Below are 23,814 nucleotides of genomic sequence, written 5' to 3'. Positions count from 1 at the left end.
ACACACGTTTTTGAAAAATGGGGACTGGCCTGGTGGTTACTGATACGACAACGATTCTAAATCGAATTGTTGAAGGTGCGGTACAATGTTTTATGATGTAATGTATAAGTAACTCAATGAATATGTATGTAGCCTAACGAATATGTATGTTTAGGGACAATATAATTAAAGCCTGGCTGATGCTCAGGAGAGACACGCTAGAAGCAGCTATTCCCTGTGTCTCCAGGCACCGCAATAAATACCTGCTTCTCAACTTTGTTGGCCAGTTCCTCGAGATTTCTCAGAATCAGTTTCCTATGTTCTGAAACTACTTCATGTGCCCTTCAGAACAACGCCTCTTTTGTCCATCCAGCTGAGGATGATGTCTGATGGTTTATCTACAGCACTTGCCACTGAGCATCTCTGTAGTCAGAACCATCCAGTCAGGTAACACAGTGTCGAGAGAGCAAGAATAGTGTGAGAGTGAGGAAAACTGGAAAACTTTGAGAGGATTTCTGTTGGAAGACTGGTACTCCTTTTTCCAGAGAGAGGTGGTCAGAGCGCCAAAATCCCTTTTCTTCCGTTCCCCTCTTACATTACTTGGTTTACTAAAAAAACAACCACTCTCCCCTGCATGTCTTCAGATAGAATTTAGTAGGACAGTCTTCTCTGGGCTCTCAAACCTAGGAGGGAGGATGATTGGTCAACCCTCTGCATCAAGGAGACCTCTTAAAGCAAGCTGGAGGTGCACTGCGACTTGCCACAGCACACACGAAAGGTGTCGACGCCCGGTCAGATAAGTTGTGTCGCGTGGAGGAAGATGCGCTCGATCGTCTTCGGGGTCAAAGTGTTACTGTGAGGAAATCTAGCACCTTGCGCCTCACGCGCTGCTAGGCCCTGATTAACGTCCTTCCTCGCTCTCCTCTCCCCGCAGCCCCTCCCGGTGCTCCTTTCTACACAGCACCGCGGGCTGCACCGCACCCTGGAGCAGCCGAGCAGGCGCAGCCGCGCTCAACTACAGCAAAACTCGTATTTTATGCTTCGGATGACGGCCCGGAAGAGCGGTGCAGCACGCACCTCCGCCGAGACACGCCAAAGCCGTTCCTGGGGAACGGCCACCATGCGGCCGCCCCACCATACCCTTTCACAAAGGCTGAGGTTATTCCACAGCGAGGCGCCCTTCCCTTTCTGCCACCGCTGACGCATGCGCATGGCGTCCTTTAAGAGGCGCCCGCCCGAAGGAGGGCGGGAGTCCCGGCCCGAGCTGTTCTATCGTTAGTCGGGCCACCTGGGCCTGCCGAGCTCCCGCTACAGGTCTCCTCCAGCCCCGCCCGCCCTTGTTCTCTCGCGATGTTCCCTACAGGAAGTGAGCGAGGGAGCGTGCGCTGGCCGCGGCCGTTGGCGGCGGTAGCTGAGGGGATGTCGGCCGCGTGCACCGTGTCCCCTGAAGCACAGCCGCCGCTGCCGCCGGGCGAGCGCGATCCTCCGGCCAAGGCGATGCGCAGGAGGCTGAGGCAGGGACACCGGGAGGAGTGGGAGCAGTTGTCCTGGGTGGGGGAGGGTGCAGGTGGCGTCGACACCGAAGTGCCGCCGGCAGCATCGCCGGGAGACGGGGACGGGCGTAGGCGGCGGCAGGCGCAGGAGCCGAGAGCGCTGGCGGGGACGGCTACGGCGCCTAGGGGAGAGGAGGAGGCGGAGGAGGAGCGGCTGGAGCGGGAGCATTTCCGGAGGATCATCAACGCTTTCCGATACTACGGGTAACCGATTCCTACAGCCCTGTGCACGGGGCCCTGGCGCCGCGGCCGCCTTTCACCGGCTGCTGCGCGGGGTCAGCGCCTCGCTGTCCGTGCGGGCGACGTCTGGCTCCCGGGAGCCCTCCGTCCGTGTTCCTTGTGGCCGGTAGCGCGGGTTCCACTCCCCTTTCCTTTCGGGATGCACGCAAAGTCGCCTCGATGTCTTTGTCAGCTAGGAAACATACAAAAAAAAAAAAAAACACCCAAAATAGACATTGTCGAAGTACAGCGCACCTGGAAAGGTGCGAGAGATTTCTAGAGGAAGGTCTGTTTTTAAGGTGCTTTAAGACGCTGTAAAGTACTCCAGTAGCAAAGAGATGCAAACCGTGTCTCGGTTATTGTGGAAATTTCTGAAGGACGTGTTAATTTGCACAAGAGATCGGGCTAAGGCTTGCCATTTGTCGAGTCGGGAAAGACCTTGATGGTCCTATGGGAGTGAGGTAAAGGGGGGCGGGAAGGGACGAACCCTACTTAGTATCCGAAGCTGTTGAATGGTAGAGGAAACAGAATTTACTGGAGGGGCGGACACTGGCTGCAGAAGTTAAATCCTCTGCAGTTTTTTTGTGAACTGTGTAATACTATTCTAGGTCTGGGAAGCAGATTCGGGATGTAGCTACACTGCACATTGTATACTTCAGTTGACAAACCCCGGTGATGTGAATCATGTGTTGGATAGTCTTGTGAGTGTAACACCGGCGTCGTTTGTACATGACAGTGAGGTTCTTGGAAGGAGTGGGTGATTTATAGGAGTCTTTCTTCTGTTTGCCGCTTTTACTTTTTTGTTAGTTTTTGTTTTCCAAAACTAATATTTGGTCACTAGGTTGGTCTAGATGACATTCGGATGTCTCTTTCAAACTGAGTTCTCCAATAAAAATTGGACCATATCAAAGGCTTTGTGTTGCTTATTACTGTTAGCACAACAGCCAAATGTACTGGTATCAGAGATCTAACTTTATCCTCTGGTCTTAAAATCTGGGAACATACTTGTGAACCTTATGCTTAGCTGTGACTGGGTTGCCTCTGAATGCTTCAGTTTTCATCAACACATAGCAAAAGGATGTGACTCAAATTTTTCATACAGGAATTGAATTAAATTACCTCTGCCTCAAAGAAATAACTCCGAATTTAAGTGAAATTACATATTTCAGTAAAAATTATTAAGGCAGTAACACACTTTTCAGATGAGACCAGATTAAAGGTCTTGTTTTCTGGAGATATGGATTTAACTTAATTCTTTATGTGTAGTTCTTCTGATTTCAGTGAATTATTCATCTAGAAGGTTGCAATTCATTGTGAAATGGTAGGGGTTTATAACGGCTTTTTTTTTCTGATAAAACTTTCAAAAAGATGATATTAGGCTGATATGTTTTATATAGATTATCAGTTTTCTTATTTTTTCTGCCTTTTTTTTTTTCCCTTCAATTTTTTTTTTTTTAAACCAGTATAGCTATTGCAGTAAACATTCCCTTCTCAGTAGCACATACATAACTTTGGAGATGTTAAGTGGTCAAATTTCCCGACTGAAGTAGCAACTAAAATTGCAGCAGTGGCATCTTACTCCCTCTGATGGCTAGTTTTCCAGCTCTGCTGCTGTATGCTGTCACAAGTTTGAGAAACGGCAGTGACTTGGCCTGATAAAATAATTTTCTGCTGCCAAAAGGGGCAGTATCCCTTGTCCTGGCTACATGACTTCTTGTGTCTAGAGTCCTCATAACTATGGTCCAGCAGCTTGACACAGTAAAGTGACAGAAATCAAATCGAGTGATACACATACATGTCTCTTTAGGGTTAGCAAGTGAAATGAACTTTGTGGCAGACCTGGTGATTGCCAGAACAAGGTAGAGGGCAGAACTGTTCTGCATGAGGAAAGGGAAGAGGAAAGAGAAAAAGAGGACCTCTTAGCAGTAGATTAATATTTTCAATGAATTTTTTTGTTTTGGGGAAGCGGAAGAGTTATATTTTAGTGTTGTAACTTGTTTAGCCTAGTTAGGAGACCAAGTTTACAATATTCATGCTTCAGGGGAGTATGCTGCTAAAAGAAGGTAGCCTAGTATCTTGCTGTGGCTGCCAGAACACCAGTATGGTCTAGCTGTGACTTTCACTGTTTTTTTAGGAGTAGGTGATTTTGAGGATCCTTGTGCCCAGTCCACATCTTGTTATTTCTGTACGCAAAGATTACCACAACTTTTTAGCTACTTAGTCAATTTAAATTAGACGTATGAAACAATCTGGCTGATTTTGATGGGTTTGGGGTTGGCTGTTCATTAAATTTTGTAGATCCGTGTATTAAGGTGGTGATGATGTGCTGGAAATAAGTGGCTGGTGATGAAACTGTAGTAAGGCAATGGTTCTCTTAAACTGCAACATGTTTAAAAGAGTGGTAATGTAGAACTAGAGCTTAAACATTTTGCCTAAAAAATTGTTGAAAACTTGTCTAGTAAAAAATTGCAAAGTCTGATTTCTTCCTGTGTCTAAAGAAATTAGTAATTCTAATTTGAATAGTTTAGGGTGAATTATTTATTTACTGTGTATTGCATCGAAATATCTAAAGACCGTAAAACTTTTGCTTTTTAGAACAAATATGCACGAACGAGTGAACAGAACAGAGAGGCAGTTTAAATCTCTCCCAGCTAACCAACAGAGTCTCCTTCCTCAGTACCTTCCTCATCTTGACAAGATTCGGAAGTGCATTGATCATAATCAAGAGATACTACAGACCATTGTGAAAGACTGCACTCATATATTTGAAAATAAGGAATATGGAGAAGACGTATGTTAAAAATGGACTTTTTCATACTCCAAATGTTAAATTCTGTACACTTTGGGATTTTCCGTGTTTGTTTTTCACACCTTTAGGTCTCAAACTTTCTTTCCTTTTGCCACCTTTATTTTCTTCTTTCATGCTTCCTGCCAGCTGTATTTTCTGACTCTTCTTTCACATCTTGTAGAGCTGATGTTTAATAAATCTGTTTGTTGTTAGTTCTTGTACTTACACTTCAAAGCAAAAAAAAAAAAAAAAAATACCCAGAGTTCTAGTTCTACTCTGGATACTGCCTCCCTCCCCCCCCCCCCCCCCCCCCAACCCTGCATAGCATAAATGGTATTGTCTTTCTTACTGTAGGTTATTTCATATTATGGCATTCTAGGTCTGATAAAGTTTTAGATAGGGCAAGTATTTTTAATGTTCTCATCTGTAAAATCATTTTCACTACTTACCTGCTTTTTCAGTGTGGCATCTCTGTTCAAAACAGTTGCGCTCAGACTTGAAAGACTGGTATAAATGGAAACTGAAGTCCTTTTTTGGTATCTGCAGGAAAGGAGCAGTGATAGGCAGCTCTAATGTAAGCTTTTGAGGTTACCTCATCAGTACCTAAAGGGGTCCTCTTCTCAGGTAAAGCAGTGCAGCCTCTGCACTAGCTAAGCCCTGATCCTTTCCTGAATATAAGGACTGTCAGTTGTGCTCTGCTGTGCTGTTATCATGTTGTTGGGATTTTTGTTTTTGTTCAGTGGGGTGTTTTTGTTTTGTTCGGGTTTGTTGCTTGTTGTTTTTTTTTTTTTAATGTGGAACCTAATCTCTTTGAGGGTTGGACTGAGACCAGCAAACTCAATTTGCTTAGGATTCTAGGTTGGATTTCAGCCCTTGTGTCAGGAGTGAAAGGCAGGTGCTTTGTCAGCTAAAAATCCCAACAGCCTTTATTATATGGCTTTTGTGTACTCCCTTCCCCCAAGACTAAAGATACTTGGTACCTTTTGCACTAATCTTATTTTTTCTTCCACTTTAATCAGGGAAGAGGGAAGATTACACCAGCTTCAACATTTGACATGGATAAATTAAAATCCACTTTGAAACAATTTGTGAGAGACTGGAGCGAAGAGGGGAAGCCTGAGAGAGAGTCCTGCTACCAGCCAATCATTAGTGAAATTGTAAAAAACTTTCCAAAAGAAAGATGGTAATAGTATTTTAAGACTTATTTTTTTAAGACTTACTTTATGACATATTTTTATGTGATCATACACTGTTGCACAAATGTAAGAATGTTTTACGGAATAATGAAAAGCTTGGACTTAAAAATAGAGAAATTGCCTTTAATGCAGTGGAATTTTTTAATCAAAGTTGTTGTTTCTAATACAAGGTCTTGGAAAAGAGAATAATCATAAACTTCACAAAGGAGGTTTACCTTCAGCAGGTAAACCAGGAATAATTTTTTTCTTTTTCCCTGCAGTGTGATGTAATGGCATTTCTGTTAGCTCCTCAAGTAAGAGACCTCAGGAGGTTATGAAGTTAATTCAGTTGTGCAAAGGAGGTAAAATTTGCAGGTTAGCCGTTTCTGAGTGTGCTGCACATAAAGGGAAGGACCCCTGTGATATCCGCAAGTATGAGTATTATTGCCCTTCTTGGTGGAGGGAAGGAAGAAGACTCTTAATCTCTACCACAGTTTTATTGCACTGCAGATACTTCGTTCTGGCTTTGCTTTCAGGCAGTTGTTAAAAGGTAAGTCTTAGAAATCTTTGCTGCATATGCTGAGGGTAACTTTATACAGTGTTGGCTTGTTAACACCACTAAAAATAGTAATTGGTGCAGGGTTTTTAGGTAACTTAAGTAGAAGTGTGCTGGTAGAATCTTGGGAGATGCTAGTCCTGTAAGAATCCCATGTTTAATGGCTCTGTTTTGTTTTTTTTTTGTCAGCCCCGTTGTTACAAAGTACTTTCCAGTTTAAGCTTAGCACAGAGTCACAGGTTCATTAGGGTTAGAAGGGACCAACCCCCCCTTTCAAGACAGGGCCACCTAGAGCAGGTTACACAGGAACGTGTCCAAGCAGGTTTTGAATGTCTCCAAAGAGGGAGACTCCACGACTCGCTCTGGGCAGCCTGCTCCAGTGCTCTGCCACCCTCAATGTAAAGTTCTTCCTCATGTTGAGGTGAAAATTCTGTGTTGTAGTTTATGGTCATTGCTGTTCATCCTGTCTCTGGGCACCTCTGAAAATTCGTGAACTTTGTAAATGTAACAGGTTGCTGTTTTGATACAGCTGGGTGTTACTGTGGGTTTTATTCGTTCTCAGTAATGGCTAATAATGCATCTGTACCAATTTGGAAATACCTTCCACTAGCCATCTTTTAATTTTCATTAGTAAAGGCTGTTAGTGGTAACAGAACACAGAGTGGACATGATTGATTTCTCTTTTGCTGTGGGCTAACTTATCTCGAGGTGGCTATGCCACTAAAAATGTTCTGTCTGAAGGTGAACTTTCTGAAATGTTTTTAGTGCTAACAGTGCCCCGTTAGCTAAAAATTAATTAAATACTACAGGTTGCGTGATGCAGATCTGTAGAAGTCATAGTTCTGAAGGTAATCATTGTGATCTTGCAGGCAGCAGTTCCTTTTTGCTCTGTAGGCTAGCTTTTAAAGCATTTTGGTTATGGGAGAGAGCGTCAAATTTGAAGAGATAACATGTCTGAAGTTGGAAAGTCTTGCCTTTTACATTTATCGTCGGTGAACTTTTACTTCAAAACCTCCAGCTAGTTGTAGGAGGCAGTATGTGGTAATAGATTGGGTGAATCTGAAGCTGATAGCTTTGTGCTGCTTTACCAGGAATTCTGTTTATTGTCAAGCAGAACTAAGATGACAGTGCTTCTGTCCCTATTGTGGTGGCTCTGAAATACCCACTGGGGTTTTCTTTGTCTAGGGAAATCTCAAAAGCATCCCTATATAGGTGATAGATCTCTATTACAAGTTTGAGTTTGTCAAATGAAACATCTTTTTAATTTATAAAATGTGTATTGCATGCTGTCCTGGTTTTGGCTAGGACAGTAATTTTTCTTCCCTAGTGTCTGGTGCAGTGCTGTGTTTTGGCTTTAGTCTCAGAACAATGCTGATAACATACCAATGTTTAATTGTTGCTAAGCAGCACTTACTCTTACCCTGATCAAGGATTTTTTCATTCTCTCGTGCTCTGCCAGTGAGGAGGGAGGGGCATGAGGGGCACAAGAAGCCAGGAGGAAGCAGAGACAGGACACCTGACCCAACCTAACCAAAAGCGTATTCCATACCACAGCACATCATTCCCAGTATATAAACTGGGGGAAGGCCCAGATCGCTGCTCGGGTCAGGTATTGGTCAGCGGGTGGTGAGCAATTGTGTAGCGTATCACTTGTTTGTTTGTTTTTTTTTTTCTCGAGGTGGGATTTATTCCTGTTATCATTACTGTAATTATCATTATCATATTATTGGATTATTATATATATTTCCAATTATTAAACTGTTCTTATCCTAGCCCATGGGTTCTTGCATTTTTCCTGATTCTCTTCCCCATCCCACTGGGGTGTGGGTCAGAGTGGGTGAGGGGCAGTGTGGTGTTTAGTTGTTGTTGAGGTTAAACCATGACCGCTGCATACCTGTTTAAAAGCTTAATATTCATGATCATTGTGGATCTGTCGTAGCAGTTATGTAAAACCTTTTTCCATTCATGTACTGTTACTTACTGTCTTCAACTGATTCTTTTTCATAGTGACCAGATGCTCTCTCCTCCTTAGGTGTGCATGCTTCTTTGAGGTGAGAAGCACAGTCACTCTGAAGGGCCTGTGCTCTTTCTGCATTGTCAGGCTTAACTGGCAGTGATACCTCACCATTGTGCAAGAAGTAACTTCCCTGCTAGGGCAGGCTGGCTTTTCAATCTGATTCCTTTTTACAGTTTCGGAGGGGAGCAGTTGTTCCAGTTCTAAGGGGTAGACAGGGCCTGAACTGACCATAGTGAAGTTATTCTGGCTGCTATCAAAGAATGCAAAGTCCGCTTCCTCTGGAGAGGACTGGCTCAGGGTGCTAATGTGTAAAACTAGCCCATAGATGGAATCTCATATTGCAGCTGTGCATTTCTTTTGAGTTCCCTTTTGTAGTACAAGGTGCTTAAGTCTCTTGAGATGGTGAGATGAAAGTGCCAGAGAAAAGGTATATTGGTGGCACTAGGTAATGAAAACAGTTTTTTTTTTAGATTTAGTTTATATTGAAAAAGAGAAATATTTTTAATTCAAAACCGTCAGTACAAGTAACCTTTTTAATGGCTTCAGTGGAATTTTATGTTCAGTTTCTAGTTAACTTTATGTTAACATTAATTCCATATATTGGAATCATCTGAAAAAGGAGTTCAGATTTTTGAAACTATTCAAATGTTTTGTGTGATGCATACAAATGTTGTGTTGCTGCTCTTCACAAGATTGGCTTCTATTGCTTCAGTTGGTGTGCAAAGAACAGGAAGACAGCGCTCTGTGTGCTAGCTCTCCTGGGAAGCACAAGAGTACCAGAAGCAGTGACTGAAAGCAGCTGTAAATTAGAACACTCTTGTGAGTAGGTGTTACTGTTATCTTGTGTTTTGGTCCAGTCTAATGGTAAAAGCTGTTTCTGCCCTCTGTTCCTGTTCAGAAATAATTCCTTCTTTCTGTTTAGCCCTTTAACACAGAATCTGTTAGTAGCATCAACAAACCAGTTTCAAATGAACTGCCATGAGATGAAGTCTTCCTGAAGAACGGATAGATTTCCTGCATTATTCACATTCGTATTTAATTGTGTTTCAGCTCACAGGGTCTCTATAATATTGTCTACCTTTTGATGACGCCTTTTAAATTTCTTTGATTTCTTGGATTTGAATGAACTACAATCACTGCTTTATATTGGAGAAAATATTAAAACCAATAGTTCTTTTATTTCTTGATGGAATATGTTAAAATATTTTTACAAAACATTGTTTGGATTTTCAACTAAAGCATACTGATGTTTTTAATTCCCCTTTTGTCATCTTGATTTTCTTCCACTTCTGCTGTTACCTTTCCTACTTATGTGAAGGGATGTAACGATCATAGACTTCTTGTCCAAAATGAGCCAAAGAAATAGTTAAGCTTTTAGTTAATTATCATTCCATGGCCCAGAACAGTAAACTAGGGTATCTTCTCCAGAGTTTTCTTTTATTCATTAACTTGGCCTCTGGAACCACCTATAGGTTGAAATTTAAATGTCACGCTGTCCAGCAGTGATTGTATTTTCCAAGATGCAGGCAGGACAGCTTAGTTTCCTTTTTACTTGAAAACGTAATTTATTGGTCTTAAGCCTGGGCTTGGATATACTTCTTGCAAGTGCTCAGTCATAGTTACGGTGATGATAAAATTTCTGCTTTGTATGATTTTAATTTTACATAAAATACATCTGTACTTGCAGGGTTTTTAATCTCAAAAATTGTAGGTAATCTAAACTTTGCTTTAAACATTGGATTTAGGAGCAAGCTATCTCTTCAGTTTCACTACAGTCCATTGAGTGCTTTGCAGGTCTTCATATGGAAACACACAAACCTCCGCTGCTAAGTTTGGAGAAGTGATTGTACTGTTTACCTGCTTTCATAATTTTATTCGAAAAGTAGTTGTGTTTAAAAAAAAATCTTTGAAAATATGATTACAAATAGTGAAAATACTATACTGAGGATTGGATCTGTTTACTACGTAGATTTACAAATATTACAGAGATCAAACATCGGGAAAGGAGTCCCACAGTGTGATTTATGCTGATCTTTCCACTGATCTTCTGTGTATGGGCTTTGTATTTCTTACCAATTCTTATGATTGGGTAACTTTGAATTGTAGTGATTGATTAGTTTATGAAAATGAGAGTTGTGTTTGATTACACACAAATCCTTTCGCTGAACTTCAGTTTATCTCTTCAGCACCATCTGTTTCTTGTTTTTTTTTAAGCATAATAAGCATAAAATAAGAAGCCCCTATTTTTATAATACATAATTTTTCCCTTTAAAAAAGAACACAAAGTTAAAATCTTCATTAATAGCATTAATAAACATCTAAAAGCTGAAAATAAATCACACAGTGATGGCATGACAGGTTTTAGTTTGCTGGTATTCATTTACTGTTTTTAAGAGAATGCTGCAGTTTCAGTAGTTGAGCCAAACAGTCCCATGCAGCTCTCTTCTCTGTTCTTTAGCCAGCCTCTTCTCCCCTGTATCTGTCAGATTAACAGGACAATATTTCTTCCCTGTTGCCCCACAGATTTTTGATGGGTACTTGTGGGGTACCCATTTATGTTCCTATACAGTACTAGATCTGTGTCATAGAAATTGTGCAGCTGCTGGTAGTTTGAGGGTAGCTTCGTTATAGATAAGTGAGATTATCAGTTACTATATTATTATTGTATTATCAGTTGTCTTTGCAACTGCTGCAGTTAGATACCCACTAAAGGAAAGCAGGTTTTCCTAGCCTTTTAAATTATCTTACAACTATAGTCATTAAAAAAAACAGTTTCTGAGTGATTAAAAGTTAGCTGTTCTAATGACTCAAAAATTAGCATAATACAGGGTTTTGGAGTGCTAACACAACCACTGGTTTCATACCTTATTTTTTGAAATTCACCAAGAGCTTCTCACTAACAATTCCTTTTAATATTTGAAAAGCAAAATGTGTTTGAGCTTTTTAATTTTTTGAGGGTGGTAATTGTTATAGAGTATGTTCACTGCATACCTAGGTTCTCTGACTACAGACTTAAAAAAATGCTTTTGAACCATTTTGGAAGGCTAGTGTCAAATTATGGACATGGATTTGATGATACTGTATTCTATTAGCTGTGCTCTGTATGCTGAAATGAAGTTGGTGGCTCACACCAGCTCCTAGCAACTGATACGAAGAGTATACAAAGAAATCTGATTACTAACAAGTTTCCAGGTGGATTTCAGTCCCATAATAAGGAAAGGAAAATAATAAACTGCAAAGGAAAATGCAGTTAAAATCAACTATTTTCTAAGAGAATTTGGGAAAACTAGTTGAGAGATAGAAAAACTATATTATGAATAGAAAGATACAAGACAATTACAAGCAATTTAAAATTAGTTCAGTTGAGAGGCTCTGTCTTATTTTAGGATGAATAAAGATGTAGATTTTGAAATGTGGTTACACCTATATAGCTATTAGTTATCAGATTATTTGAAGGAAAGTGTCTTTCCTAATCAGTGTATGAGAATCTTGGAAGTGGCTAAAGACTTCAACCAGTTAGAAATACATTTGGAATAACAGCCTACCACTACAACTGTAAAAAGCTTAACACTGAGGTTTTTCTAGCTTCTTCTGGAAAGTGGATTTTTTTTTTTTTTCCTCCTTCTGGGTCCGTGTTTTCAAAAATTTCATCTTGAGCAAGTCATTTTCTCCTGAATTAATCTTTCTTATTTCAGTGTGACTTCCAGGCTAGCTTTCTTCTGGCTATTCTACCTTACCTCTTCTGGCTGTTCTACCTTACCTCTTCTACCAAGGGAGGTAAGGAGAACTGTTGTTTTCACAGGAGTGCTCTTAAGTAATAGCAAAGTCTTTATTTCCTGCTTCTTGTTAACTGGAAAGCAAAGAATCTGAAAGTATAATAGAATGGGAATGAAAATCCTCAATGAGAACTTTGATTTTCCAATTTGGGAGGCTTCACTAGTTAGATGATTAAGCCACAAACCAAAAAGTACTATTAAAACTTGTTACTTTTTGTGGCCTTTAGAGGAGAATAATGCTTTCTTTTGGTTTTGGGTAATAATCTTCAGAAATGTGCTACTTTTCAGAATTTACGCAACTCCTTCGCTCAGCTTTATGCTTATGCAGCATGCTAAATCTCGTAAACCCTTTTTGGCATCCTGAATTTATATGTAGTCAGAGATTCTGCATTTTGCTTTCTTTCATTATATGTCTGGAAGTGCTGATTGTGGTTTTCTTCATTTAGCTGCATATAAATTGATGTGTATCTTTTGTCTTTGAAGGTGACATCCAAAAGGCAGGGTAGTCTGTGTGTTCACAGGGTTTTTTTTGACATGTGAAGTTATGAAGTCTTGTTCACAACTAGAAACTGAAAAAATATTTCCTTTTAGATTGAATATATTTTCAGTTTGGCATGGAAGTGGTTTTTGTTTGCTGAGTGAAGGTTTGATTGCATTGTGATCAGTCTAATGCTTAGAATAGGTATATGTTGCATTTACTGCCTGTAAAATAAGAAAATTTTGAGATTCTTAGTCCTTTACTTGCTGAACTTGGAAGATGGAAGAGGTTTTTCTAGGTATCTCAGTAAACACATTGCTGTGTGTTCTGTGGTCGTCTTCAACTTGATGCCTAGTTACGGGAAGTAAAGGGTTAGAGAGCTGCAGTGTACTCTTAAGAAACTTTATGTCACTTAATGTACTTCACTGAAATTGGTGAACATACATAAAACAGTTGTTGAGAAGGTAACTAAGGTTTTCGTAGTCTGAATTGCTCATCAGCTTGTGGAAGTTTTCTGATATCAAATACTTGTTTATTTTTCATGCAGTGTAACCAAGATTTCTCGAATATTTACAATTTATCAGTGGGCTTCAGAGAAAAATGGTGCCATATGATAATGTTCTTTCTTCAGTTCACTTGAGATGCTTAGCTTGAGAACTGTAAGAGTTTTCGGGGAAAAAAATTGGTTTTTAATTATGTTCTGTATTCTGAATGACAGTTGTATATGTTGAGTCATTTCTGTGGATTACTTTGTACAGTTAACCAATCTGATCAGAACTGGCTCAGGTTGCATTTAAAAAGTAAAATTATACAGCAGATACATTGTAATATCTAAGTATATGGGAGTGGGGAATGTTGAAAGGACCTCTAAGTTTTGTTAAGAGGTATCAGATAAAGACTTAACTGTTATTTTTGTTCTGTTGCAGGGATTTCTCCAAAGTTAATATCCTGGTACCTGGTGCTGGGCTAGGTAGATTGGCGTGGGAAATAGCTAAACTCGGTTATGCTTGCCAAGGAAATGAGTGGAGCCTCTTTATGCTCTTTTCTTCTAACTTTGTACTCAACAGGTATATAGCTTATGTTTTACTTCCTGATTGCAACCTAAGGAGGCAAAATTATAAATGGGAAAAATTTGAGTAAATAAAACTCGCAAGAACACATTTGTAAGTCTTAGCATAGGACTTGCAACATAAAATGTAAAAAATTACTGGTTTTAGGATGTAATAACAAAAAAAAAATCAGTGGGATAAATGTGGGAGGGAAGCATTGTATCTGAGTTATTAAAATTATAGAAGGAAGCATGTCTTTTGGGTTATGAGACTTAAAATCTCTGTACCACGTATTTTCTGCATAATCGTGAATAGGTTTTATGGTTTATTGTTTCTGTAAAATGTATGCCTGTCTTACTGATATCAAATACATACTAGATGATGTGTGCATGATAGTTGGTGGCGATCAACAGAGGAATCCTGTTAAAGTGTCACATTCTATACTGAAATTGTAGGCCTTGTTTGACATGCAAAACAACCACTTAAGCACACTGAACCACTTCTTAAGCAAGTGGCTAAAATAATAGTCAACAGGTCTACAATTATGCTGAGGTACTAAACTTGAACATAGTAAATTTCACTGTATAGGTTTGACTTAAAGTGACATTATTGTACTTAGTATCCTGTCACTTGCATTTGAAATTACTGGTTTCATAATGAATTTCTTATGAGGGACAAAGGCAGCAAATGCAACTATTCTATTTCTTAAAGGGGCTGGGAAGACCAGGTGAGCAAATAGGGAAGAGTTCTGGGGTAGTGTTTTGGAGTTCGGGGGGGGGGGGGGGGAGTTGGTACCAAGTTCAGACAGACAGGATTTGCCAGTTCATTCTTCCATCAGAAATGTTGCAGCTTTCCTGAAAACACGTGAATTCTAGTCTTGTATTCTGTCGTCTTTATCATGATGTTTTGGAGCCCTGTTTGTAGACTATCCACCACAGACTGTGATGATCTTAAATCTGTTACAACTTACTGTTCAAAACCTATAAAAACACTCTTTATTGTGGCTGCTGCATGTCTGCTTAAAGCAGTAGTGGTCAATGTGATAAAACCAAGTATTTTCTATAGGTTTATTTGTTCTTTTACTTACTTAAATGACTCTAATCTGGTGGTGAAATTGGGTATTGGTAGTTGAGCTAATCTAATGCCTTTTAGCTACTGAAAGGAGGTCACACTCTTGTCATCCTTACCCATTACATCTCTGCTGGCTCTGACGTTCTTCAGAACTTCTGAAGTAGCATAAAAGTATTAATTTCCCATCTTTGGGAGCACTGATTACCTGTCATAGTGGTTCAAAGGTGAAAATTAACTTCACTCCTAACTGATAATATTTTTTGTCTTCATCAAATACTGAGGCTTTGGCCTATATGGGGAATTCTGAAAATCCAAGCTTAGTTTATGATAGTAATAATTCTTAACAGCTAATGCTCCTGTAGTGTTTCCTATACATATAAGATGTGTATCAAAGAAGTATGCTTTAGGCTTGCTAATGGTGTTAGATATAAATTGAGTATCGCTCAGCTGCTGTAATCTCCATATTTGCTGGGCCAAGGTATCAGTTACAAGTTTTCTTATCAGCATGGAATAGAATATAGCTAACCCGACTCTGAATTTCAGTCAATTCAGTTGAAGTCCAAGTATTCCTTTCTGCTAGATCTGACTGTGGGCTTGGGATGTCTCTTAAGAAGGTTTTGGGGACTTTTTGGATCTTTTATTTTAGTCTTAAGTGGCTGTTCTCAGCCTACTGAAATGGATAAGTTTACCTTTCTGGAATTGGAAGAAAAAGCAATCATCAGTATGAGCTGAAGATACCAGTTAAGGAAAAGTTGTAAGAAAGGATTTTGAGCAATAGTTTTAAAATGCAGTCTTACTTTTTTTTTTTTTTCAGTTGATAAAAGGATGATGATTTTGCTAACATGCTACAGTTTGGATGTACCTACATTCACTAACCCTTGTTTATTTTTAGGAAGATGAAGTACTGTTTTGAGTGTCAAGCCAACTACTACAGTGGGCTTTTAGATGTGGTACAGTGACTTAAGCCTTTTGTACGCAGAGTGGTATCTGCTGGTTTTTATGCTTTAAGAAAAAGTAAATAAATGTAATCCTCTTAAATTTTCAACTTTTATTATTGTGGATAAAGTTGCCTAGCATGGAATGGAGAGAGTATGTCATGGACAACTGTGGTCACTGTAAGTATTTTAAATTTATTAGAGTGCATTATTCCATTGAGGAAGCTCTAATTCGAAACTGAAGTGACCCTGGAGTATCTTAACTGCAGTGGCTTCAAGGCTGTTGCAGTCCTTGTATGAGTAATTGTGCTTTCCTTCTATGGGTAAGGTTGTCACTGCTGGTGTATTTTTCTGGTGTTTACATAAGGTCTGGATATAATGACAAATGGCAGAGCTGATCACTGGTAGTGTACAGACACCATTTCTTACGTGTTTTGGAAGAGGAAAAAGGGAAAAGCATGATCTGTTATCCTCCCCCTGGAAAGCATAATGAAATTTTCTGGCAGTTTAGAGCCACAGGACATGTGTTACTTCCCTTTGACATCTGACTGGAGGGGAGGCAACACTAAGGTAGTACCTGTGTGGAGGAAGCAGGGGCAGCTGTTTGCTGACTTGCTGTTTTCTGTTGCTGGAGATACAGAGCACAAGGTCAGAAGCCTTGGTCTAACAGACCTTTAGTAGCAGTAGTTCAGTAGTCCTACTTACTTGTGAGAAGGCTGATGTAATATAAAACACTTTGCACCCAAGTCAGAATACGGTTGGTTTAAAAAAGCTTTAATTAATACCAGCAGAATTCATGCTAATAATTGGCTAATCTTTACTTTCTGGACTTCAGATAAATCTAGACACTCTGAGAAGGCTACTTAATTGTATTTGTTCCATGCCCATGAATGCCTTTGGATGAAAAGTTAATCAAGCATTTTTTCTTAAGTCACTGCTCAGAAGTAAGATTTGACCTACCCATCTTCTCCAGAATTGTCTTTTCAGCTAAATATTGATCAGTAAATGCCCCTGTGGAAAATAGTGAAGTGCATCACACTTACTTAAAGATACTACATCTTTATAACATAATTGACATCATACATTTTCTGTTGGAAGGATATAATTGTAAAAGTCTGCAGTACTTAGTTTTGAAGTATAAATTACTGAAGATGGGAATGGAGGTTTTCAAGTTTGAATATGGAGAGGGATTGGTCTTTTATATTAAATTGGGAATTCTTTTTGCAACTGTTCAGAAGTCTATATGAATATACTTTGTTCTCACAAAAAAGCAGCTCAGAAAATCCTTTCTAATCTACTGGGATTTCTTATTTTCTTTACCTTTTTTGTTGTTAAAGAAATACTTAACTAGGAATATAGGAAAAACTTGACTAGGAATGTAAGGAGAATCCTAGAATGGTTAACACAGCTTTTGATAGCCAACATGTTTGAGAGTTTTGGTCTTTGGGTTTTTTTTTGTGATTGGTTTTGTGGGGTTTTGTGGATTGGTTTGTTTGTTTGGGTTTGTGGTTTTGTTTGGTGTTATTTATTCATCTTCCTTTTTTTAACCACAATAGAAATGCCTTTCTTGAAGAAAATTATGCCCATGTTATTTGGACTTTTTCTCCTGCATTCTTTTCCTTTGACTGACTGCATATATAGGATCATAGATTAGTTAAGGTTGGAAATGACTTTAAGATTATCTAGTTCCAGCCCCCTTGCCATGGGCAGGGACGTCCGCATTGTCCCTAGTCTGTCTTTTGTTTGCAACATACCTATAAAAGCCCTTCCTCTTACCTTTCACATCTCTTGCCAGACTCAATTCTAACTGGGCCTTAGCTTTCCTGACCTGATCTCTAGCTTCCCCAACAATGTCCTGGTATTCTTCCCAGGCTTCCTGTTCTCACTTCCAGCTTTTATAAGCTTTCTTTTTCCTTCTGAGTTCTCTAACTAGCTCTTTATTCACCCATGGCCATCCTGGCCTTCTTGCCCCATTTTCTTAATTGTTGGGTCACAACACTTCTGAGCTTGGAGTAGGTGATCCTTGTATATCAACCAGCAGTCTTAAGTCCTCCTGCCCTCTAGGGCTTTATCCCATGGAACCTTATTGAGTTACTGAGCAGGTTCCTGAAGAGGCCAAAGTCTGCTCTCTTGAAGTCCAGGGCAGTGAGCTTGCTTACTCATAATACTCATTACATGTGCAAATGGTTACTGAGCCCAGTATACTGCTGCTCAAGTACAGTTTGTTCTTGTGTTTTGTTTATTTTATTTTTTTTATCTGTTGGTTTGATTTTTTTTTTTCCGTTTTCTGATGAGATAGAAATACGACATGAAGAAAGTAATAAAATGTTATTTCAAAGACTTTTACCACAGGTGTTTTCTGTCCAGCAGCCAAAAGAGTGCACTTTCTATAACCTGGTAGATTGCTAGCAGTTTGACTTCTGTTTCAAGGGACAGATGTATCCTCTGTTGTCTCTGAAAGAAAATGGCTTCATTTTTTAATTACAAACTGATCCTACAGGACTGTGGGAAAAGCTGTTTTTTATACTTTAATGATGTATTTTACCACTTTTAAAAGATACGAGTTGACTTAGTTTGTCATGTCGACCCACAAATTTTGTTTTACAAAGACATGTTTACTTAGCATAATTGCAGTGCTCCAGGTGTTACTAACTTAAAATGACATCTAGAGCAAAACTGCTATTTTGCAAAATGGAATTTATTAATTTATTTTTGAAATCTAAAAGCATTCTTTGAAAAATGCTTTTGTTCTGTGCTTCAAAACCCCAGTGAAGGTGGTTTAGAAAAGACAGAAGAGTTTAGAATGAGAACAGATGTTCCCAATAAAATTAATTGAACTAATGTTATTAAGTTGCCTTTTTTTTAATAGAAAAAAAAATTATCCAGAAAGGGTTAGCTTTATTGAATATACTAAATCATTAATTTACTTAGTCTTACGAAAGAATCCTATGCATTTTCTTTCCAGTGGAGAAGTTGGAGAAAATGGTAAAAAGTGTGTAAAGAAAATTTTAAAGCTAAAAAAGGCAGGGGTTTTTTTGTTTGTTTTTTTTTTTTTTAGATAATTTGTGTGTTAGAGTAAAATTGGGCTTTTTTTATCAGTTTGTAAATTGATAGGCAGTTTGAAATGTTCTGAACTAGATGAAAATCTTTTAGGAAATGTGTAGCTTTTTATCAACAATATTGATATTGGTGAAAGTCTTTGACTCCAGTATGTCTAGGTAATAGATAAGTAATTAGTTGAAACTGAATTGTGCTGATTTCTATATTTTGCAGATGTTCTGAAATTAACTCATGTAAGCTTTATCCCTGGATTCATCAGTTTAGCAATAACAGAAGATCTGCTGATCAGATTCGTCCAATTTATTTCCCCGATGTTGATCCACACAGTCTTCCTCCTGGTTCAAACTTCTCTATGACAGCAGGGGATTTTCAAGAAATTTATTCTGAGTGCAGTGAGTAAATGCAGACTTCTAGGCTATCCATGCAACTATCTTCAGTGTATTTGTTATGGGACAGTTTATGAATACACATAGAACAGAACTGTATCTACAAGCATTAAGCAAAAAGTATTAACTATAGCAAGATTTTCTTATTCCAAATCAGCTTGTCTTAGTTATGAAAAAACATAGACACCTCTTTGCCTAATAAATGTTTGCTGTAATCTTTTTAGAATAAGACACATAGTAGTATTATGGAATGGTTTAGTAGATTTAGAAAAGTGATGTTACAGAGGGAACAACATTACTAGTTTGTTTTTTTTTTAGTGTATAAAATTAATATTTTTTGTGGATGCAAGGTTTTTGTAGTAGTAAATTATAAATGAAAAATGTACTTACTGACCATCAATAGTAAATACTTTTGAGGCATATTATGTGCCTATTTAGAAGTCATTTTTTTCCTTATACAGAATTGGATTATCACCTCAGACCTCTGTTTTGTGTTTCTACCTTTCTGTCCCTATTAAACCCTTTGCCATTTTTCAATGGAATTATATGGCTCTTGATCTGTGCTTTATTGAGCACTTGATTTCCAGATATTTTCTTGCAGGGGTCTTTCTTAGAGTTGCTTGATTTTCTGAAAGTTCTGTTTTGTGCTAGAGCATCTGATACTGGCATAAATTAAAACTTCTAATTTTTTTTATTTACAGAACTTTAAATTTGTGCAATTTGAAGGATAAATGTCTAGAGAAAAACAGGGAGACTCAGGCTTTAAAAGATAGACTTTGAAAGATCCTGCTTGTTACATTAACTACGAAAAAACAGCTGGAGAAATACTCAGATGCTGAATAAAATGTTTTAAAGCGATGTGATCTGTGGAAGTACATTTCAGTGTGTACTTCACAGACTCGTGGTGTTCTCAGTGTTAACTACAGAGGGCCAAAATCACTGGGTATTTTTACAGCTGTATTTTTAACAGTTACGGTAATGAAGTTCATAGGGTAGGTGAGTAATAGCATGCTTGGGCTTTAATTTATATAAAATGCATTATAATATTTACATTTTACAGTATATAACAATATATATCCCATTTACGTGACATGTATGAACAATTTTATTAAGTTCATAAATGATAAATTTGTATAATATTTTAGAATCTTCATGTATGTATATATATATATATATATATATACACACACATATAAATAGGTCACATGAACCCAAACTTAACTGTTACATTGAACCAAAATGTTAGTTACTTGTAAACAGAATTGAGAGCCTTTAACTTTTTAATTGAAGTTAATGCTGAGTGTATAAACAAATACTGGGGTTAAATGAACTTTTGCAGGGGTAGAAACTTTGAAACTAATCTCTGTGTACATTTTTTTATGCAGATACATGGGACTGCATAGCAACTTGCTTTTTCATAGATACAGCACATAATGTCATTGATTACATTGATACTATATGGAAAATACTGAAGCCTGGCGGAATATGGATAAATGTAGGCAAGTGTGACCAACCTTTCTTCCTGCTAGCCCTGACTTACGTTTGATCATGTAACAGGCATTTAGTACTTGAAAAGAGCTGTGGGGAAGAATGTATTTGTGCAGAAAACTCTAGAGCTAGAACCATCTAGGGCTTGGAAGCTAACTCGGGTGTGTTCGGAGGATGTCCAGGTGTCTGCTAGTTACAATCAAGTCAATGCCATGTGATTTTTGAATAGGGAAGTAAATCTTTGTAGTGGCAGGTTTTGCATTCATGCATCACACATTTGTTATTTGACAGATGTAGTCTCCTGTGTTCTTTTCTTTGCTATTTTTCTAAGAAACTTGTTCCGTGTGTAAATACATCCTTGCATTTTTTCATAATCTGTTGTCTAATTTGCACTGTGCTTCTAATCCCTAAACTTTGGGGATGAGATCTGTATGTTCATTGGCTCAAAAGATGAAAGACTTAATTTAAGTCTTCCATGGTAAAGGAGCAGCAGGAAAAAAAAAAACTCTACAGAGTTAAAACATACTGTGTAGTAGAAACTGGTCAGTCACTACACCAGTCCTGGTCAGTGACAGAGTGGAAGCAGAGCTCCTGAGTAGGCTCCTGCCTTCCATTCTCAAAGGGCAGCAGTGCTACTAGACTGAAGAAATTTTAAGATACAGAAAAAACAATCTGGTAGGAAATGCAACTTTGTTGAATAAGCCCCTGAACTATTTTTTTTTATTTTGCATCGATCCTGAAATCCATTATAAAAATACGTGTGATAGAAATACGTTCATTTGCCTGTATTTGAATATGTGAGTCTGAATATAAATGTTCTTTGCACTTTCAGTGTGTACTTTTGAATTTTTTAAAAACATTTTTGCCTTTTTTTAATAGCCGTTTCCCTTGTATCTTTGTACTCCAGGTCCTCTCCTTTACCACTTTGAAAACTTGGGAAATGAACTTTCTATAGAATTAAGTTATGAGGATATAAGAACTGTTATACTAAAATATGGATTCCACATAGAGGTAAGAAGATGTAGTTTGCAATGAGCAGTATAGGTACAAACCAAACTGCTTTGAAAAAACATTTACCTTAAATTTAACTCTACATAATGACATATACTAATGACTTCTAGGAGAATTAAATGCTTGTGTGTTGCAAATTATTTGCTTTCCTCATTTTTAAAAGTATATAATAGGCCTTGAAATCTAGTAAGTACATAGCACTTACCTTCTTAAGGGAAACTTGGATATTTCTTGTAGAAAGTGTGTTTTGAAAACTGCTTCTTTTTTATCAGGTGGAAGAAGAATCTGTAATGTCAACTTACACTGTGAATGAACTCTCCATGATGAAATACTACTACGAATGTGTGTTGTTTGTGGTGAGAAAACCAGAATAGAAGTGGTCTGAATAGTTTAATAGGAAAAAAAAAAGTTGTCTTGAAAGCTAAAAGTGAGAATCAAATGGACTAGGTGATGTCTGGACACAACCTCAAATCAAGTGGTGCCTTCTTATTCCTAATAGGTTTTAGATAGTGTCTATTTTCTTAGTATCTCTATTGCTATCCAGACATGTACTATGCCATGCATATTTGTAATATACTTGTGAAAATGGAGGAGGAAGTGTTCACATTACACTGTCTCTGCTTTGGACCGCATTCAAAATAAAAGCAAAGTTTTATTCAGAATAAAATTTAATGTTTGCCGTAAATAGGCTTTGCAAATGCTGCTTTGTTTTCTGTAGATTGATGATTTTATTTTTTCTACTTCCTGATATTAGGAATACTTAGAGATGCTTACTGTACTAGTTGTGGCATAGGAAAGTTATTTCTAAGCATATACTTAAATTATGAAGTCTGAAATGATTGGAAAGTGATAAAGTTATTCATAATGGATAAAATAGCCATCAGAACTATTAGACCAGAATGAAGTAGATTATTATACAGATTCCAGTATTTGACTGTACTACTGTTAACAATATAATCAAAACAACCCACAGACTGAAACTTTTGAAATGCTCTGTGAAAGCAGAGTACTGTGTGATGAAAAAGTAGCATGTCACAGAGAAGTAGTATGTTAACCTCAGTTCAGGAGTAACACCAATTTTGATCAATCTGCTAGTGTTGAAACTGAAATATGTTAGATGCATTGCAATCTTAAAATACATTGATTTTGAGTCACCTAGTGAATACTTAAGCCAGAACAGTGGAGCAGTATTTCTTATTCTTGTTAACATAATTAACTGTCATGTAATGCCTTGAGCTCTTTTTTTAAAGTTGATAATATAGCAGATTTATCCATGCTGTATGCAGGTAGTGCAACAGAAAAATCCCTCAAGCCGGTGGGGTGGGGGAAGTTACATGTATGTTTTATGTGCTGTGACCTATCCACCTCTACCCAAGTCAGCATATGCAGCCCAACTGGTAGATAGCTTTCTTGTACCTTCAGGCTCTTTACCCTTGTGACTTAATGACTTCTTGTTGCTAATGTTTTTTTTTTCCCCTGGCAGATGTGGCATAGGTGAATATTTAATCTACACATCATGATACTATACAGGAGGCTGAATCTTCTGTCACTTAAAAGTGATGTACATGAGAAAATGTTAATTAATAATCACTGTGCTGACAAGAGGTACCATGTTAGCCATTGAATTTTCTTAACATATTGGTTACCACAAGTACCATTTTTAACCATTTGAAAAATTTCTTAAAAATAAAAATATTATGGTAAGGAATCAAGGGCTTCTTGTATTTTGTCATAATGGCAGTGGACAACAGCTTGCTTGTCCTCTATTTTTTTTGGTTTGGTTTATTTGTTGTGGGTTTGTTTTTTTTTTTTCATGGAGATGTCCTAAATGCATCTCTTCAATAAATCTGTTACAGGCTTTTGGATTTTTCCCATCATGGCAAAAAAATTGTGCTTTTATTCCTAAATTGAAAGTCTGCAAGGAGGAAAAGCACAAACTTTATTTTTTTTATAGTTTCAATGCTGCATAAAAGAGCAACATGCCTGAATATACTTCAGGACCATGCCACTTTCTGCTCAGAGTTACTACTGCGAATAAAGGCTTCTGGTCTGCTGCAGTCTTCAATTACAGCTTTGCTTTAACTAGTCTTATTTGAACTCTTTCTTCTTAAAAGCCCCCAAAATGAGCAGTTGGAGATCTGCAGTGGTCCAGGGCAAATGTGTTTAAAGCTGAAACATTGCCATTGCCATAAAGTAGGTGAAATACAAAAGCCCTTGGACACCTGATAGAAAGTTGCTTTAATTTCCTGTATTGTTGAGAGGCTTTGTGCTTC

The 23,814-nt window shown here is 38.1% G+C and overlaps 1 protein-coding gene across 2 annotated transcripts; it reads left to right on the top strand.

Moving 5' to 3' along the window:
• The first annotated feature begins 1,291 nt into the window (after positions 1–1,291).
• Positions 1,292–22,226, top strand: CARNMT1 (carnosine N-methyltransferase 1). 2 transcript variants are annotated; one of them, XM_062641660.1, is made up of 8 exons: positions 1,292–1,736; positions 4,347–4,542; positions 5,559–5,722; positions 13,468–13,608; positions 18,870–19,048; positions 20,428–20,541; positions 21,438–21,541; positions 21,814–22,226. In XM_062641660.1, exons 1-8 carry the CDS (start codon positions 1,330–1,332, stop codon positions 21,913–21,915), a joined length of 1,407 nt encoding a protein of 468 aa, XP_062497644.1. In that variant the 5' UTR covers positions 1,292–1,329; the 3' UTR covers positions 21,916–22,226. The 2 variants fall into 2 exon arrangements, 1 of the variants encoding a protein (XP_062497644.1); XR_009969045.1 differs by having other exon boundaries at positions 1,293–1,736; positions 20,428–20,537.
• Positions 22,227–23,814: the final 1,588 nt, after the last annotated feature.

The sequence above is a fragment of the Pezoporus occidentalis genome, unplaced genomic scaffold (assembly GCF_034315485.1).
Source record: "Pezoporus occidentalis ecotype Australia unplaced genomic scaffold, CSIRO_AGI_Poc_V1 ctg117, whole genome shotgun sequence".
Classification (NCBI taxonomy): domain Eukaryota; kingdom Metazoa; phylum Chordata; class Aves; order Psittaciformes; family Psittacidae; genus Pezoporus; species Pezoporus occidentalis.
The sequence above is the reverse complement of the archived record's forward strand: the minus strand, read 5'-3'. Positions and strand labels throughout refer to the sequence as shown.